Source organism: Prunus mume, linkage group LG2 (assembly GCF_029339155.1).
Source record: "Prunus mume cultivar Tortuosa linkage group LG2, ASM2933915v1, whole genome shotgun sequence".
NCBI classification, from domain to species: Eukaryota; Viridiplantae; Streptophyta; class Magnoliopsida; order Rosales; family Rosaceae; genus Prunus; species Prunus mume.
The window spans coordinates 13,876,872-13,892,413 of record NC_142699.1 but is presented as its reverse complement, the minus strand read 5'-3'; the positions used below and the strand labels follow the sequence as shown (position 1 = coordinate 13,892,413).

Here is a 15,542-nt window from a genome sequence, read left to right as displayed (position 1 = left end):
CCCATCAAACGTCCACAACACCAGCAAGTCCATTTTATTACAATGGGCTTTGAAGCAGGGGATTAAACCTCTTTAGTGGCAGACTCAAGCATGTGCTAATGACTCACGAGGGCTTCAGTGACATTTGACCTCCATTTGGTACTGTAGCGTACTGTTTGACTCTGAAGCACAGGTAAGCCCAAACCCCCAAAGGCAGTAATTTTGATGAGGAATATGCCCTATAAAAAATAAAAACAAAAGCAACAAGAATTCAGACAAGGTTTTCAAGAGAATCACAAGAAAGCCACTGAGGTTCGGAGTGTGGGCAAAACGTTTAAATTGTCTTGTCCACATTTCACTTGCTCGTCCTTATCTGCTCAGTGGCATTACTGGTAATTCAAGCATAACGCAACTCACTGGAAAGACCGAAACATCCTGTGTTGCAGAAGCAAGACGGTCGGTTCAGTAGGGTTGTAAATGTCTTTTTAAGGCAATGTGAATTAGGCCAAGTTTATGTCTTTATATAAAAAAGGTTTAGTAATAGGATAGAAAAATAGTTGGGTTTAGCCTTTTGTGCTAAAAGACAAGCACCGCCTAGTCCGACTTCCTCCGACAAATGACATCTGCCAGCTTATTGTGACACGTGGACGGCCAGATCGAAACTATCAGCGACGGGATCAGACTTGGTTCATTGGGCTCAGGTATATTCTCTAACCACGGTTAAAAATGCACTGCTTCAAACCTTAACCATGGTTAACTGCCGCCGCTTCAACCCATTTTTCAATATATTTAATTTTTTTCCACTCCGTTCAAATCTCTCTCTCTCTCTCTCTCTCTCTCTCTCTGTCAGCTTCCTTCATTTAAATTCCAGCTATGGAGCCGCCGCCTAATGGGACTTTGGTTCTCCGTCCATGACCTCGATGACTGAGTTGAATCGGTGTTTCCGTTGGTTTTCGTTGAACGAGCAAAGAGTCCAGTAATTCAGCTCGAGCAATTTGGTCGGTTTTTCTCGGGAATAAATTTATCTTTTCCCGGGAAACAATCAGAAAGTTTTAAGTGTTTGCTTACTTTAAACAATCAGAACTAAAACCCTAAGTAGTTAGCTTGTTCTCGAGGCTTTGAGCTCAGAGATTGAAGTGAAGGGAACAAAAATTGGGGGACCTGGACAATTCCTCATCCCCGTTACTGACAGTTTCAACAGCTTCAGGGGAAGCTAGTTTATCTTCCTCTGCTCACGAAACCATGACTCTTCCAGAGCCACCTCTGAAGAAAAAGCGAAACCTTCCCGGAATGCCAGGTATACAAGATCGGAATTCGATGAGCCTTTAATTTTTGCTAATTGACGCTAAAATAACATCTAATATTTTGTTAATTTCAAAATTTTCAGATCCCGAAGCGGAGGTGATCGCTCTGTCGCCGACAACGCTTCTCGCGACGAACCGTTTCGTGTGCGAGATCTGCAACAAAGGGTTCCAGCGTGATCAGAACTTGCAGCTCCATCGGCGAGGCCACAACTTGCCGTGGAAGCTGAGGCAAAGAACAACCAAAGAAGTCCGGAAGCGGGTCTATGTGTGCCCTGAGACCTCCTGCGTGCACCACAACCCGACCCGAGCCCTCGGCGATTTGACGGGAATAAAAAAGCACTTCTGTAGAAAGCACGGCGAGAAGAAGTGGAAGTGCGAGCGGTGCTCCAAGAAATACGCCGTACAGTCCGATTGGAAGGCGCACATGAAGACCTGTGGTACCCGAGAGTACAGATGCGATTGCGGAACTTTATTCTCTAGGTGTGTGTTTGGTTCCCGATAAACTAAACGAAAAAAATTTCCTCTTTTTTCTAGTATTATTTTCTCGGTAACCGCCGATTATTAAGATGTTGTCGTTTTGTTTGGGTTTTGAAGGAGGGATAGCTTTATAACGCATAGGGCTTTCTGCGATGCGTTGGCGGAGGAGAGCGCAAAGGCTCAAACCCTAGCGATTGACGGCTCAGATGGAAATCAGAATCTCAATAATCACAGTCCGAATCCGAATGCGAAGGGTGTGGTGGCTTCGCCGCCTCCACCGCCTCTGACGCCGTCAAACACTGTGGTGTCTCCGGCTTTGTCCATTCAGAGCTCAGGTAACAATAAATAAAGTAAATAATTATGGTCCATATGATCAAATGCCACATCGCCGCCTTTAATATCGTATATACGTCAATGCTCTTGGTAGTACGTAAAATGAGTTTTGGGTGCATTAATTTTTTTCAACCACATTCTTAGTGTGACTTAATTTGAGGAGTAATTAGTTCTTGAACATGACCAGATTAATTATGAACGTTGAAGTTTCAGTTCAGATCATGTTTTGAAATGCTTTGCCTAGTGATTCAATTCAAGTTTCAACTGCGGCATTTTTAAGCCACTTTATTATATCTTGTATGTGGCTCGTTTTCAAAGAAAAACAATTATTATAGTTTAAGAAATAATGAAGGCCGAGCTTGTATTTTATGGCTGTGTTTTGTCTCTTCTTTGATGTCGTTCTCGCGTGGCTGAGTAGGCTTGGAAAAATGCAACTTTCACATTAGGCATGGATGTGGGGAGAGAGAGAGAGAGAGAGAGAGAGAGAGAGAGAGAGAGAGAGTAGTTGTCCCACGGCGACAGGCAATGGATGGATGCACGATTGATAAGGGAGCTCTAGAATCGAGGGTTTAAAACATAAAAAAAAGAGAAAAAAGTTGAGGGAAAGGACGCCATTATTGCCTGAGCCTCTCCTTTCTTCTTTCTCCTTTTGCGCTTATAAAGCAGGGAGTTTCAGCTTTCAAGTTTTAAGTTGTTTCCAATGAGGACTAGGCAAAAAATTTAAATGAATTATGCGGCCCTATTCATGTCTGCGCCTTGCTTTCACTTTGCTTTTTATATTTGGATTGCAACATTGCCCGTGTATCTTTCAATGCCTGCTTTTGTGCAATTAAGTTTTGTTTAGTTCTTCTTCATTATATATATATATATTTGTATTTTATATTCATAATTATTTAATTATCTTCTGTTTGTTGACAGAATTGCCGGAAAACCCAATAGGCCTCTCGCCGCCAACGCCAGCCACAACGTGCTTAACCACCACAGCAATTAGCACCACCACCACCACCACCACCACCACCACCACCTCAACAGGAAACTGCAACAACGGCAGCAGTGTATTTGCAAGCATATTTGCACCTTCCACAGCTTCAGCATTGATCTCACAGCCACCGCAAACATCATCACCATCCTCATTCTCTAATCAAGTCTCCACCTTGGGACGCCCCGATGGCTCCACCACAATCCCAACCGTTTCCTCCATTAACGAACCCACATCCCTCTCTCTCTCCACCTCTCTTTACCTCTCCAGCAACGGCTCCTCCCTCTTCCCAACACCTGAACCACAAGACCATCGCCACTACGCTCAACCCGCTGTCATGTCCGCCACCGCATTGCTCCAAAAGGCAGCCCAAATGGGCGCTGCCGCATCAAACGCGTCATTGCTTCGTGGGTTTGGCTTGGCCACGTCATCCTCGTCCCCATCTCAAGAAAATAGCACGGCGCTGCAGTGGAACAAGCCAGAGAGTGGCGGTGGTACTACCCAGATGGCAGCTGGGGTTGGGCTCGAACTTCTCTCAACTGCAAGTGCTGCCCATTTGACTGATTTAATGATGGGCCCACCTTCCCAATTTGGGGGCCAGCCCATGACGCGTGACCTTCTTGGGCTCAGCATAGGTGTTGGCAGCAGCGGCGGCGGTGCTTCCACAGGCGGGCTTTCTGCGTTGCTAAATTCCTTTGGTGGTGGGGGCAGTGGCTTCGACGTTGCAGCTGCAGCAGCTACTGCGTATGGAGGAGGAGGAGGAGGGGCTGGGAGTTCTCAGAGAGAGTCATGGGAAGGTGCACAAGATAGATAGTCCAATGGGCCTGCCTTGCTCTAGAACAGCTCATTTTCCTTCCTGTGATTGATTTTGTTGGCATAGGTAAAGAGAGCGACTCTGGGCAACTCGCTGGCGCTCCTGCTTTTGAAGATTCTCCAAGCGAAGTGGCCTTGTGTGTTTTGTGCTGCTGATTATAAATATATTGCTTAAATTTTGTCTTTTGAATCTCTTAGCTGTTTTGAGTATTTAGCTCATTTAAGTTGTAGTCTGTAGGGATGTGAAGGGGAAAAAAAGCAGTGTACAGGAGCTTAATTTTCTAGTTACTAGCTAGCGTAGCAAAGTGCACAGCACAAAATTAAGGGAAAACATGTAATGTGCGTCCAAGTCTGTACTACGTGAAAAGTGAGTGATTCAGTTGTCTTTAAAGTTCCTTCTTGTGCGATTGTTGGAATAGTTTTGTGGGTGTGTTTTAGTTCAACTTACACCGTCAGATTCATCTTATTGCATCTAGAAATCTAAAACAACAAACTTGTGCCGCTTCCGGAATTAAAGATCCATATGGACTGTGGATGGCGGTGTACACGTACGGTGGTCAAATCCGAGAGCTTAGGGTTGGACCAGATATTAATTTGACAGAGAGAGAATGATGTGAAGATGAAGATGTATTTAATTCGTGAGCTGGCGGATGCATTTGTTTCCTCCCGCCTGACTGCTCTGAATGAATCTGATCAAGAGTGGGTCCGCTGGGTTTGATGGTGTGGTGGGGTTAACTCCTGCCGGGTGGTCTCTGTTTGCTAGCTGCATTTGCTAATGCCACCCAGTTGCCTGTACAGTGTATGGCACGTGCTATTCTTCCCGTCAAAACTGTCACGGCGGATAAACTACTAGATTAGTAGATTAAAGACAAACTTAATCTCGACTCTCGAGTGTGTGTGAGTTTTATCTTATGATTAAGAATAAGATAACCCCATTAATGATAGACATATCTTTACAAAACCTCCACGTGTAACTGAGAAGATCCAAGAAATACGTAAATAACATAATCAAGGGTCAGGAGTCAAGAATGAAGACCAAACAAAAAGGTAATCTCTGTTAGATTTTCCAATTGATTTCTTGTCAGTAATGCTATATAATAGGATATTCCAAGACTTTCCATTACTTCAAAACCAGTGGGAAATCAAAGAAAATGTTTCATTCACAACAACAACACGGGGACACTTGCACGGCATAATCCGAGGAAATGAACGAGATCAAAGATTGACATTTAATTAAGTCTCTGGATTTGGTTTGTGTATGATACCAAACCAGGGAAGAAATTGGTTTCGTGGTTGCAGAGAATTTGAATGAGCTTAAGATTGTAAGTTCAGTATTTCAGTTTCTTCCTATGCAAGTATTTCAATGAGTTAAATATACAGTCACTTTTGTCTAATTTGACGTTAATCGCGAGTCTTATCGCTTAATCTAGACGGAAATAACCAAAATCGTTAACAAAATAAAACACAAGGAGCAAAAATAGGTATTTAACCTTATTTGAATTATCGGTGCTCACATGTTTTTGATTGAACAGGTAAACATGTTTTTCGTTGCAACTCAACCATCCGGTCCGGCTATGTTTCTATTAAAGCAAAACATCAGAGAAGGTTAAGCTTGGGAGCCTTGACATCCTTGCTGGCACAATAGGATCTATTTGGCATTTGTAGGTTGTCCGTCACTTAAATTGAGAAATACAAGAAAACTTGGCAAATCTTGTAGAATTGCTTAATATTATTTTGAATTTTCTAATCTTTTGTGTTTTCAAAGATACTTTTGTCTACGTCATGCATGATGTATATGCAGCGTTTAGGAAGTGTAGGCTCACTCTCTCACTAAAAGTAATAATTCTTACCTTCTTCTCAAATCTCCATTTCCTTCACTCTCTTCTGTCTCTGCGATTTCAAGATGCATCTTGTTCTTCTTGTTTTGCTTGTCCCTCCTCTTATCCTCCTCTTCAAATTTGTGTGCTCAACCATATGGGTCCCACTGAGGACACAGAGGCACTTCCAAAAGCAAGGCATAAGGGGCCCGGCCTACCGTCCGATTTTCGGGAACTCGGCCGAGATCCGCCGTCTGTTTGCAGAAGCTCAGTCAAAGCGAGGCGCATTTGACCACGACATCCTTCAACGCGCGTCTCCATTTTACCACCGCTGGTCCCGCATGTACGGAAAGAATTTCCTGTACTGGTTTGGGCCGAAGCCCAGGCTGGCAATAGTAGACCCCGAGATGATCAAAGAAGTGCTTATGAATACGAGCGGGTCGTTTCAAAAGATACCCTTTACCCCATTAACCAAGATTCTATTTGGAGAGGGCCTTGTTGGGCTCGAAGGCGACCAATGGGCTTTTCACAGAAGGGTTGTGAATCAGGCCTTCAAAATGGAGAAAGTCAAGGTAACCTCAAACTCAAATACCCTTCGTTCTCTTCGTAAATTAAATTAATTTAGAGTAGCGACTATCGTATCTAATAGTGTAAGTTGTACTAGGTGTAATATAGTCAAATTTAATAAGTTGTACATCCCAAGTGGTTTCTATTTGATGTTGTTGTTGGGTTATTTTTCTTTTCTTTAATGCAGAGTTGGGTGCCAGAGATTGTGGCTAGTACCATGAAGATGTTGGAGAAATGGGAGGATGTGAGAGGAGGGAGAGATGAGTTTGAGATGGATGTGCACAAGGAACTTCATGAGCTCTCAGCAGATGTTATATCCAGGACAGCTTTTGGAAGCAGTTTCGAGGAGGGAAAGCGAGTTTTCAACTTACAAGAACAACAAATGCATCTTTTCTCCAAGGCAGTCCGGAGCATCTACATCCCTGGCTTCAGGTGACTTTACTTCTCAAATTTAAAGGCAAACTATGACTGGTTTAGGCCTCATATATATGTAAGGCTGACTGAACTATGAAGCATGCTTTCTTTGTTGTTATACTTTTGAACTGCTATGATGTATTTTAATGTGGTAAATGACATGAAATTTAGAGTGTTGGGTTGTTACTTTGAATGTCAGGTGGTTTTCTTTCAATAATTGAAAAAGGGATTCAATATCCATCGTGTTTTCTCATCAAATTCATTTACAAACAGGTTTTTGCCTACCAAGAATAACAGAGAGAGATGGAGACTAGATAAGGAAACTCGCGAATCAATACGGATGTTGATTGTGAATAACCGCAAAACAAGAGAAGATTCAAGAAATCTGCTTAGTCTGTTAATGTCTGCTTACAAGAATCAGGATGGTGAAGAGGAGAAATTAGAGATACAAGAAGTTATTGATGAATGCAAGACCTTCTACTTTGCAGGAAAGGAAACAACTGCTAATCTTTTGACTTGGGCACTTCTCCTTCTTGCGCTGCATCCGGAATGGCAAAGCAAGGCTCGAGAAGAAGTCAATTGCGCTTGTGGAAGCAATAAGCTTCCGGTTGCAGAGAATTTGAATGACCTTAAGATTGTAAGTTCAGTATCTCAGTTTCTTATAAGTTCCAAGACATTGGCAGGGAAATAAGTTATTTTTGTGCTTTGAATTAAAAGTAGTACTTAAATTATACAAATTTGTTGCTGCTTCCCGCACATGTTGTTTATTGATGTCCCCTTTTGAACAGGTAAGTATGATAGTTAACGAAACACTTAGACTCTACCCTCCGGCTGTGATGCTAATGAGGCAAACATCAAACGAGGTTAAGCTTGGGAGCCTGGACATTCCTGCTAACACACAACTTTACTTGGCCTTGACTGCTGTCCATCACGACACTGAGATATGGGGAGAAGATGCCAATGAATTCAACCCGATGAGGTTTTCGGAGTCTCGAAGGCATTTAGCATCATATTTTCCGTTTGGTCTGGGGCCTAGAATCTGTGCAGGTCAAAATTTAGCTTTGGTTGAAGCAAAACTGGTCTTAGCAATCATCGTCCGGCACTATTCTGTCACGGTGTCACCTACATATGTTCATGCTCCAATGTTGTTTATAAGTTTACAGCCCCAGTATGGCGCTCAAATCCTCTTCAGGAAGATTCCAAACTGAAATTTTGTTGGGGTTTATATGTCTTGTTGTACATTAAAGCTCCTTGGATGAAATTATGGAAAGAGAAATAATTGAAAGAACGTTTGTTTATTATGTACATTATCTTAAGGCTCGCAACTTTAGCTAGTAATTCCAACAATACGAACGCTAAATGGGCTCTTCACATGTGGATTGCCAACCAGGCCTTCACTATGGGAGCAAGTCCATAGCCACCGTAATCATATTTTCTTATTGATTTCCTAATTTCAAGCAAATCCACAAAACTCTCCGACTTTTAGTTGGAATAGGCACAAGCATCTTCAAGAAAGACGAAGGCACCATCTTCATTCTGCCAAAATGTGTAAAGGAGAAGAAACAAGAAAATACAAAAGGAACTATCAGAATCCACTTCAATTCTTTTGCGTAGTTTTAACAATATATTGAAATCCAATTATAATTGATAGGCATATATGCCGATTTAACTAAATAAAAATATATAAAAAATTCATCAACATCCCACTTCCAACTATTTTATACTTTTATTCTCATTTTGCTTATGATATATCTTACATTATCTCATTCTGTTTTAATTCTCATTGTACTACACGTGTAAGATCATTATGGGTTTTTTTGGGGGTAAAGTGGAGGGCAAACGCCCAGTAAGAACACCAAGGAACAATTGGTATAAGTAAAGAAACTCTACACAAATCATTCAAAATTAATTTGTTCTCAGCTGGTGGGGCGACATCCCAAATTTGAAGACCCAAAGGCTTGGTGACTCCTATACTAATAGCAAGCATATCAGCAACATAATTACTTTCTCTAAAAACATGTTGAATTTAACACACACCACCAGTCGTTATAACTTTATAACTATAAATACGGTTGAATAAATGATGAAAAGAGTTACAACAAGGCGCATTCACAAACTCCATAGCTAACTGAGAGTTGAACTCCACAATCAAAGGAAAACAGTTAAGTTAGTTAGCAAGATGCAAGGCATAGCCGAAAAACCACCAATCCAGTCCCATTGACCATTATGGTTGATTTTATCTTAAACTGTTTTGTTTTATAAAATGATCACTATAGTTAAAAGATTAAATTTGATTAAGGTCTGGGGTTATTTTGTCATAAGGGTAAAGTACGGGGTTGGTTTGTAAGCATATGGAGGTCATTTTGTAAATATAAGTAAAATCCGACGGCGGATGTATTTTCCCAAAACATAAAGTATATTCGCAGCGCACCAAAGCGAACGAAGACCACCAGCTTATCTTCCTACTATATTGGACAAAATCATGAAAATATGGTAAAGGCTTATGATAAAAAAGTCTTCACGTACCGGTCCAATCTGGTTGTTTAGTTGTCCACATAATTACCAAACCCCCCTCGTTTCAGATCAGAAACGAGCAGACGTGTTCCGTAAATATCAGTACGACCAGTGGTGAAATAGTCACAAAACAATCTGAAGTAAAAACCCTAGCATAAAACCCGTACCATAAGAAACTTCTGGACTCTTACCCTTTTTTAACCGTTGAAGGCGATCGTGAAATTTGTTGGAGTTTGAAGGGGAGGAGAGTTGGATATGGGGGCTCGTGGTGCCACCTAACTCCAAGATTGACATCTAGCCCGAGCTCTGTTTCGTATAATATAAGTGGAGATTTGGGATTCGAAGAACTCGTAGTGGTTTTTGGGTATGCTTCTTGCTTTTTAGGGCCGGAGTTTCGATTCCGATCGATAAGCTTGGTGAGATTTCCATTTTTTTAATTTTTCGGCTATTTTCCATTATTTTAACTATGGCTTTTGGGTTTTTTGATTAATTGTATTTTCATTTTACTGTTTTCCGGGAATTTTGTTATATCTTGATGTTGATAGATACTTGTTAGCTTGCTACTGTATTTTTTTCTTTTCAAGTTTTCTGATTTGTGTGTGTGATTATATATATTTGTCTGTGGCTATGTGCAGATACGAATTGTGCACCATCTTTGTTTATTTCTGAGGTTTCTGAATTGTTGTGATATATTGGTGGGAGAAGGGGGATCACGTATTGAATTAATTTAAGAATAGATGTGCAGATAGTTATGAGATTTAATTTTGCGCACAGTGGAAACCTTTGTGTTCTCTGCGCTAGAGGGGTTGAAGCTAAGCTCTTTTGTTTAAGAGGGTAAGATGCCATCTTCTCATTTGTCAAAGCTTAGGACTGCATTACAGAGATCGATTGTAGGGCAGGAAGGTGGGCTTCAGGACTCACTAGATGGGCTAATTGGGCAAGGAAAATTGTTGTTTGGCAATTCTAAGTTGTTCCAATCCAGACCATTTTCAACTATCTCAGATCTCCATGCGTTTCTTTCACCAGGCACCGTTTTCGCTGCAAGGTCGGATTCGCAGTTAGTTAACCAAAGAAAGAACATATCTGTTGTTGGAGAGATTTCGCGTATTATTTCAACCCCATCTGTGTCGGGGCCTTCACTTCAGGTTTGTGGCTATCATATTGATTGTGCGCTTTCTGAGCCCTGTCAGTTTACAACCAGAAGCAAGTTTCAGAATAAACCTATGGCTGCCTGTGGTTCTAGAACTGTAGTTGGGGGATATTACCCTGATAATTTTACTTCAAGGCGTGGGCTTCTTTCAATGGTACCCGAAAGTTCATGTACATTTTATAACAACAGGAAAGGTTCTGACTGTTTTCAAGCAGCTAGCATGAGTTTGAAAAAAAGAGGTCTATCCAACACTAACGCAATTTATGGATATTTCATATATGAAGTTGGAAAGAGATGGTCTAATTCCTCCCCAACTAAAGGATCAGGGTCAAGAGAATTTCATAGTTCGTCTACATGCTTATCTGCAGGGACTGCCCATGACGTGTCTTTTGATAATTCTGCTCCTGAGGAGCAACTTTCAAGTTCTGCAGATTCATCTGATCAGTGAGTGGCATTCTCTGTTTTTCCATCTTTGTTTCTTAGATTTTATTTATTTGTTGTTTTATGTAGTTGTACTGGCATTTAAGTTTGTATTGAAGTAGTGCGATGAGTCTCAGCATTTGTTAAAGCATGTTACAATGATTACAGGAAGATTACAGATGGAAAGTCCCTAAAACTAACTTCAGGATCATATTACCTGCCCCATCCTGATAAAGAGGAAACTGGCGGGGAGGATGCTCACTTCATTTGTGTGAATGAACAAGCAATAGGGGTGGCAGATGGTGTTGGTGGCTGGGCAGATCTTGGTGTTAATTCTGGATTGTATTCCAGAGAACTGATGTCTAATTCTGTAGCTGCTGTTCAGGAGGAGCCCAAGGGTTCAGTTGACCCTGCTAGGGTATTGGAGAAAGCTCACTCAAGCACAAAGGCCAAGGGTTCCTCAACAGCATGTATCATAGCACTCACAGAACAGGTATGGAACTTCCCTTTATTTTAACCATGTCTGTCAAAGTGATACCCTTGCTTCTTGCTAGTCAAGGGAACACATATCCTTTTTTTCTGAGGCCATTTAATAAATGGCTTATGTTGAACTAATTAACTCTTTATGTAGCGGGATGTAGTAAAACTAACTTCGGAAGTCTAAACTCTTCATTGTTTTCTTTTAAGAGCAGTTTGTGTTGATATTTATTGTATATTCAAGAATCTTGAAATATTGCTATCTTATCATACTGACTATTTAGAAACTTAAATTAACTGTTTGCGATTTCACTGCAGGGTATTCATGCAATTAATTTAGGTGATAGTGGGTTCATAGTGGTTCGAGATGGGTGCACCGTCTTTAGATCCCCTGTGCAACAGCATGATTTTAACTTTACCTATCAACTGGAGAGTGGAAGCAACGGTGATCTACCTAGCTCTGGCCAGGTCAGCAACATATTTTCTTTAGGACTCTTACCTAATGGCTTACGTATTATTCTTCATTACATTCTTGGTTTGTAATGTATCTTCTACTTGTGAGTTTCATTCTTGATTTATTTGCAAATCTTGCTGTCCGATATCTGGTTTTTGTTTCTCAAACTTTTTTACGATGGTTGATTAGTATCTTGAAATAGATCTTTTTGAGTTTGTAGCAGAAACAAGGAGAATGTGATTTCATGATTTTTCAGCAATGTGTCAAATGAGACCTGGAATGATTGCAGTACATATCACAAGCTAAGTTTCCTTTGTTTGATTCAGGTTTTTACAGTTCCTGTTGCACCTGGGGATGTTATAATTGCCGGAACTGATGGCCTGTTTGACAACTTGTATAACAATGAGATTACTGCAGTGGTAGTTCATGCCATAAGAGCTGGCTTGGGGCCTCAGGTGACAGCACAAAAGATAGCAGCATTGGCACGCCAACGAGCTCAGGATAGAGACCGGCAGACACCTTTCTCGACTGCTGCTCAAGATGCTGGGTTCCGTTATTATGGTGGCAAGCTCGATGATATAACTGTTGTAGTTTCATATGTAACCAGTTCGAGTGATGCATGACACAAAATTGGACTCTCTCTCTCTCTCTCTCTCTCTCTCTCTCTCATTTGTATATGCTACATTTCACTCTTTTTTTGTAAATTGTTTTTGTTTAGTTTCATTTCTCTCATGTGTGGATAAAATCCATACGCACTCTTCTTGGTTCTGAGTCCCATTGACTTCCTGTGCGAATGGTATCAAATGAATGTAGAGACATATGGGAGTCCTCTCTTTGGGAATATATCTGGGTCTGTCCTTGTCTTATCTCCCATATACACGGTTTTTTATTTCTTTCAGAAAATGTAGATGAGACAAGTAGGGAATATTCCCTTCCAAGTTGAAAGCCTTGCCACTACCGCATTTCCTTGTGCATTTTTCCTTTTTCGGTAAAGCATTTCCTTTTGCTTTTTTCTTTTGGCGTAACATTTAACTTTTTCTTTATCATATTCTTCTTTTTAGTTTTTATTTATTTGCTAACCGTTTGAAAGGTAAAAGAGTATAATGCTAAGCATTTAGACGGTTTGACCCCCAAAAAAAAAAAAAGAAAAAAAAAAGCCATTTAGACGGTAATTGGAAAATTGAAAAACACCACTTTCGCTTCAAGCACCGAATTGAAAATTTGCGCTGGGCCTGGGCCCTTCTGCATTACTCCCCTCCGTCTGTCGATTTTTTTTTTTTTTTTCTTTATTTTCTGGGTTGTCGGATGTCAAAGTCTACAACAGCATAAAAAAAACACCGAATCTTGGCCGATATGCCAAAAAACGAGAGCAATGATGGTCCTTTAGTTCCTTGTATGCAAAACACCGTATCCTTGCCCGGTCGATCCAGCTCGTCTCTCTGTCAGACTCTCTTGGAGAGGAGAGAGTAAGCAACGAAAATGCCTTCCTCGTAGCTCCGCTTGCATTTTCGATAATTCATAAAAGGAGAGAGAGCAGCTCCACCTTCGCTTCCCTGACTTTCCATTCAAGCAGCAGCACTAGAACCCTAATCAGCGACTGTGATATTCCATCTCTCTCAAGAACGACTGTGTACGGCTCGAGGGAAAGGGAAGGAGGGCATGGCGGGTCGTAGAGACGGGTCGTTGATGCGGGATAAGACCCAGTCATTTCGTGGATCTCGAATAGTGACAGCCATTGTCGTCGGAGTCCTTCTTGGCTCGGTCTGCGCCTTCTTCTTTCCGCGCGGATTCTTCAGCTTGGATCCGCCTATCCAAGGCCGTCGATTCGGGAAATTGGATCTCCAGGTTCGGATCTCGGTTCCAAATTGACTGACTTTTTGCTCCTTTAATTTTAATTTTAATTTAATTTCTTTAACTTTGAATTTGGCGCTTATACAATCTTAATCGCATCAGTGAGTGATTTGGTTATGCCAGTTTGCATTTGCTGGGATTTCTTTTCTTTACTTAGATGTTGTGATTGGCTTTCAATCTTCAACGGCATTAAGCTGACGGTTGAACTTTTATATGTAGAGTTAAACTTATATATACAGCTTACGTTGTGAGCATTTGGGTTTAATTCAACGATCAATTCTAGTCCGTAAAACAATAAGGAACTGCATTATATTTACAGGCTTGTTTCATGATTGGTGTTTTAAAAAGACAGTATTATAAAGCTGATCTCTTTAACTTTCGATATATTATAGTTTATGTTATGGGGCCTTACTTGCCCACCTGCATTTGCAGACTAGCTCATCCCAATGTGAATCAACAGAACGGATAAACATGCTGAGGTCTGACATTGGATCGCTGTCGGACAAGAATGACGAGCTGAAGAAACAGGTTCAAGATCTAACTGAAAAGCTACGGCTAGCTGAACAAGGAAAGGATCATGCACGTGAGCAGTTTTCAGTATTAGGTAAACCGCATAAGGCTGGCCCTCTTGGTACTGTCAAGGGCTTGAGAACTAACCCGACTGTCATTCCCGATGATTCTGTGAATCCGAGGTTGGCAAAGATCTTGGAGGATGTTACAGTTCAGAAAGAGCTTATAGTTGCACTTGCAAATTCAAATGTGAAAGCCATGTTGGAGATATGGTTTACTAGCATCAAGAGGGTTGGTATAACCAATTATCTAGTTGTAGGATTAGATGACGAGATTGAAGAATTTTGCATAGCTAATGATGTTCCTGTATACAAGAGAGATCCAGATGAGGGTATTGATTCAATTGCAAAGACAGGAGGTAACCATGCTGTCTCTGGGTTGAAATTTCGTATCTTGAGGGAGTTTCTGCAACTAGGTTACAGTGTTCTTCTCTCAGATGTTGATATAGTATATTTGCAGAACCCCTTCAATCATCTTTATCGGGATTCTGATGTAGAGTCTATGAGTGATGGTCACAATAACATGACCGCTTATGGATTTAATGATGTGTTTGATGAACCTTCTATGGGTTGGGCTCGCTATGCTCATACAATGAGGATATGGGTATATAACTCTGGGTTCTTTTACATAAGACCTACACTTCCTTCAATTGAGCTTTTAGATCGTGTGGCTGGACGGCTCTCTAAGGAAAAAGCATGGGACCAAGCAGTGTTCAATGAGGAACTCTTTTTCCCTTCACATCCGGGGTACGATGGGCTTCATGCTTCCAAGAGAACTATGGATTTCTATCTCTTTATGAACAGCAAGGTCCTCTTCAAGACAGTCAGGAAAGATGGTAATTTGAAAAAATTGAAACCAGTAATCCTTCATGTAAATTACCACCCAGATAAACTTCCAAGGATGAAGGCAATTATGGAGTTCTATGTTAACGGCAAGCAAGATGCGCTGGAACCTTTCCCCGAGGGTTCTCAATGGTAGTGATAGTTCTACAGACCCATGGATGGGCTAAACAGTACACACGCTCTGTAATTCAACTGATACAGGTAGAGGCGAAATCGATTGCATCTTCTGAGGCCATTTCAAAGTCTCTTTTTTTCTTCTTCTTCTTTTTCCCCCTGAGTTTCCTTTCAAATTTTTGTTTTGTATGGATAGTAACTTTCTGAGTTTCACTAGAGTATCTCCTGAGATGACATTTATTCTGTATCATATATATACACCAAGAAATGTCAGATAAGGGTTTGCCATCTTTGGTGATTGACAATTTGAAAGCTTTGTCATCTGTATATTTACTTGATTGAATTTCTTCTAAAGTGGATTTTGTGTATACAACCTCGTTGGGTTGGAATTATCATCGTAACAGTGAATTTGCTCATGATCAACTTGCATGATTCATGAAGAGACTTTGCTAATGACGTTTCAGAGT

General features: G+C 41.0%; 4 protein-coding genes across 6 annotated transcripts; all 4 read left to right on the top strand.

Annotated features, from left to right (window-relative positions):
* The first annotated feature begins 784 nt into the window (after positions 1-784).
* LOC103320932 (zinc finger protein GAI-ASSOCIATED FACTOR 1-like) lies at positions 785-4,276 on the top strand. Its single transcript, XM_089046458.1, has 4 exons — positions 785-1,276; positions 1,367-1,763; positions 1,878-2,095; positions 3,012-4,276. The coding sequence occupies exons 1-4, from the start codon at positions 1,222-1,224 to the stop codon at positions 3,884-3,886; spliced, it is 1,545 nt and encodes a 514-aa protein (XP_088902584.1). The 5' UTR covers positions 785-1,221; the 3' UTR covers positions 3,887-4,276.
* A 749-nt stretch (positions 4,277-5,025) lies between these two features.
* Positions 5,026-7,988, top strand: CYP721A1 (cytochrome P450, family 721, subfamily A, polypeptide 1). Its single transcript, XM_089046459.1, has 5 exons — positions 5,026-5,207; positions 5,418-6,274; positions 6,457-6,701; positions 6,957-7,320; positions 7,472-7,988. The coding sequence occupies exons 2-5, from the start codon at positions 5,789-5,791 to the stop codon at positions 7,889-7,891; spliced, it is 1,515 nt and encodes a 504-aa protein (XP_088902585.1). The 5' UTR covers positions 5,026-5,207; positions 5,418-5,788; the 3' UTR covers positions 7,892-7,988.
* Positions 7,989-9,212: 1,224 nt separating this feature from the next.
* On the top strand, positions 9,213-12,541 carry LOC103320822 (putative protein phosphatase 2C 55). 3 transcript variants are annotated; one of them, XM_089046640.1, is made up of 5 exons: positions 9,213-9,613; positions 9,833-10,791; positions 10,936-11,260; positions 11,563-11,712; positions 11,919-12,058. In XM_089046640.1, exons 2-5 carry the CDS (start codon positions 10,037-10,039, stop codon positions 11,967-11,969), a joined length of 1,281 nt encoding a protein of 426 aa, XP_088902766.1. In that variant the 5' UTR covers positions 9,213-9,613; positions 9,833-10,036; the 3' UTR covers positions 11,970-12,058. The 3 variants fall into 3 exon arrangements, with proteins under 3 accessions (XP_088902766.1, XP_088902767.1, XP_008220774.2); XM_089046641.1 differs by having other exon boundaries at positions 11,922-12,048; XM_008222552.3 differs by having other exon boundaries at positions 9,222-9,613; positions 12,025-12,541.
* A 374-nt stretch (positions 12,542-12,915) lies between these two features.
* LOC103320821 (arabinosyltransferase RRA3-like) lies at positions 12,916-15,429 on the top strand. Its single transcript, XM_008222551.3, has 2 exons — positions 12,916-13,543; positions 13,982-15,429. The coding sequence occupies exons 1-2, from the start codon at positions 13,358-13,360 to the stop codon at positions 15,095-15,097; spliced, it is 1,302 nt and encodes a 433-aa protein (XP_008220773.2). The 5' UTR covers positions 12,916-13,357; the 3' UTR covers positions 15,098-15,429.
* Positions 15,430-15,542: the final 113 nt, after the last annotated feature.

Excerpts from the sequence above, each read along its gene's own strand:
- LOC103320932 (XM_089046458.1), top strand. The coding sequence starts at position 1,222 with ATGACTCTTCCAGAGCCACCTCTGAAGAAAAAGCGAAACCTTCCCGGA. Across the intron at positions 1,277-1,366 it reads AAACCTTCCCGGAATGCCAG|ATCCCGAAGCGGAGGTGATC; the intron begins GTATACAAGATC and ends CAAAATTTTCAG. Across the intron at positions 1,764-1,877 it reads TGCGGAACTTTATTCTCTAG|GAGGGATAGCTTTATAACGC; the intron begins GTGTGTGTTTGG and ends TGGGTTTTGAAG.
- CYP721A1 (XM_089046459.1), top strand. The coding sequence starts at position 5,789 with ATGCATCTTGTTCTTCTTGTTTTGCTTGTCCCTCCTCTTATCCTCCTC. Across the intron at positions 6,702-6,956 it reads ATCTACATCCCTGGCTTCAG|GTTTTTGCCTACCAAGAATA; the intron begins GTGACTTTACTT and ends ATTTACAAACAG. Across the intron at positions 7,321-7,471 it reads ATTTGAATGACCTTAAGATT|GTAAGTATGATAGTTAACGA; the intron begins GTAAGTTCAGTA and ends CCTTTTGAACAG.
- LOC103320822 (XM_008222552.3), top strand. The coding sequence starts at position 10,037 with ATGCCATCTTCTCATTTGTCAAAGCTTAGGACTGCATTACAGAGATCG. Across the intron at positions 10,792-10,935 it reads TCTGCAGATTCATCTGATCA|GAAGATTACAGATGGAAAGT; the intron begins GTGAGTGGCATT and ends CAATGATTACAG. Across the intron at positions 11,261-11,562 it reads TCATAGCACTCACAGAACAG|GGTATTCATGCAATTAATTT; the intron begins GTATGGAACTTC and ends ATTTCACTGCAG.
- LOC103320821 (XM_008222551.3), top strand. The coding sequence starts at position 13,358 with ATGGCGGGTCGTAGAGACGGGTCGTTGATGCGGGATAAGACCCAGTCA. Across the intron at positions 13,544-13,981 it reads TCGGGAAATTGGATCTCCAG|ACTAGCTCATCCCAATGTGA; the intron begins GTTCGGATCTCG and ends CTGCATTTGCAG.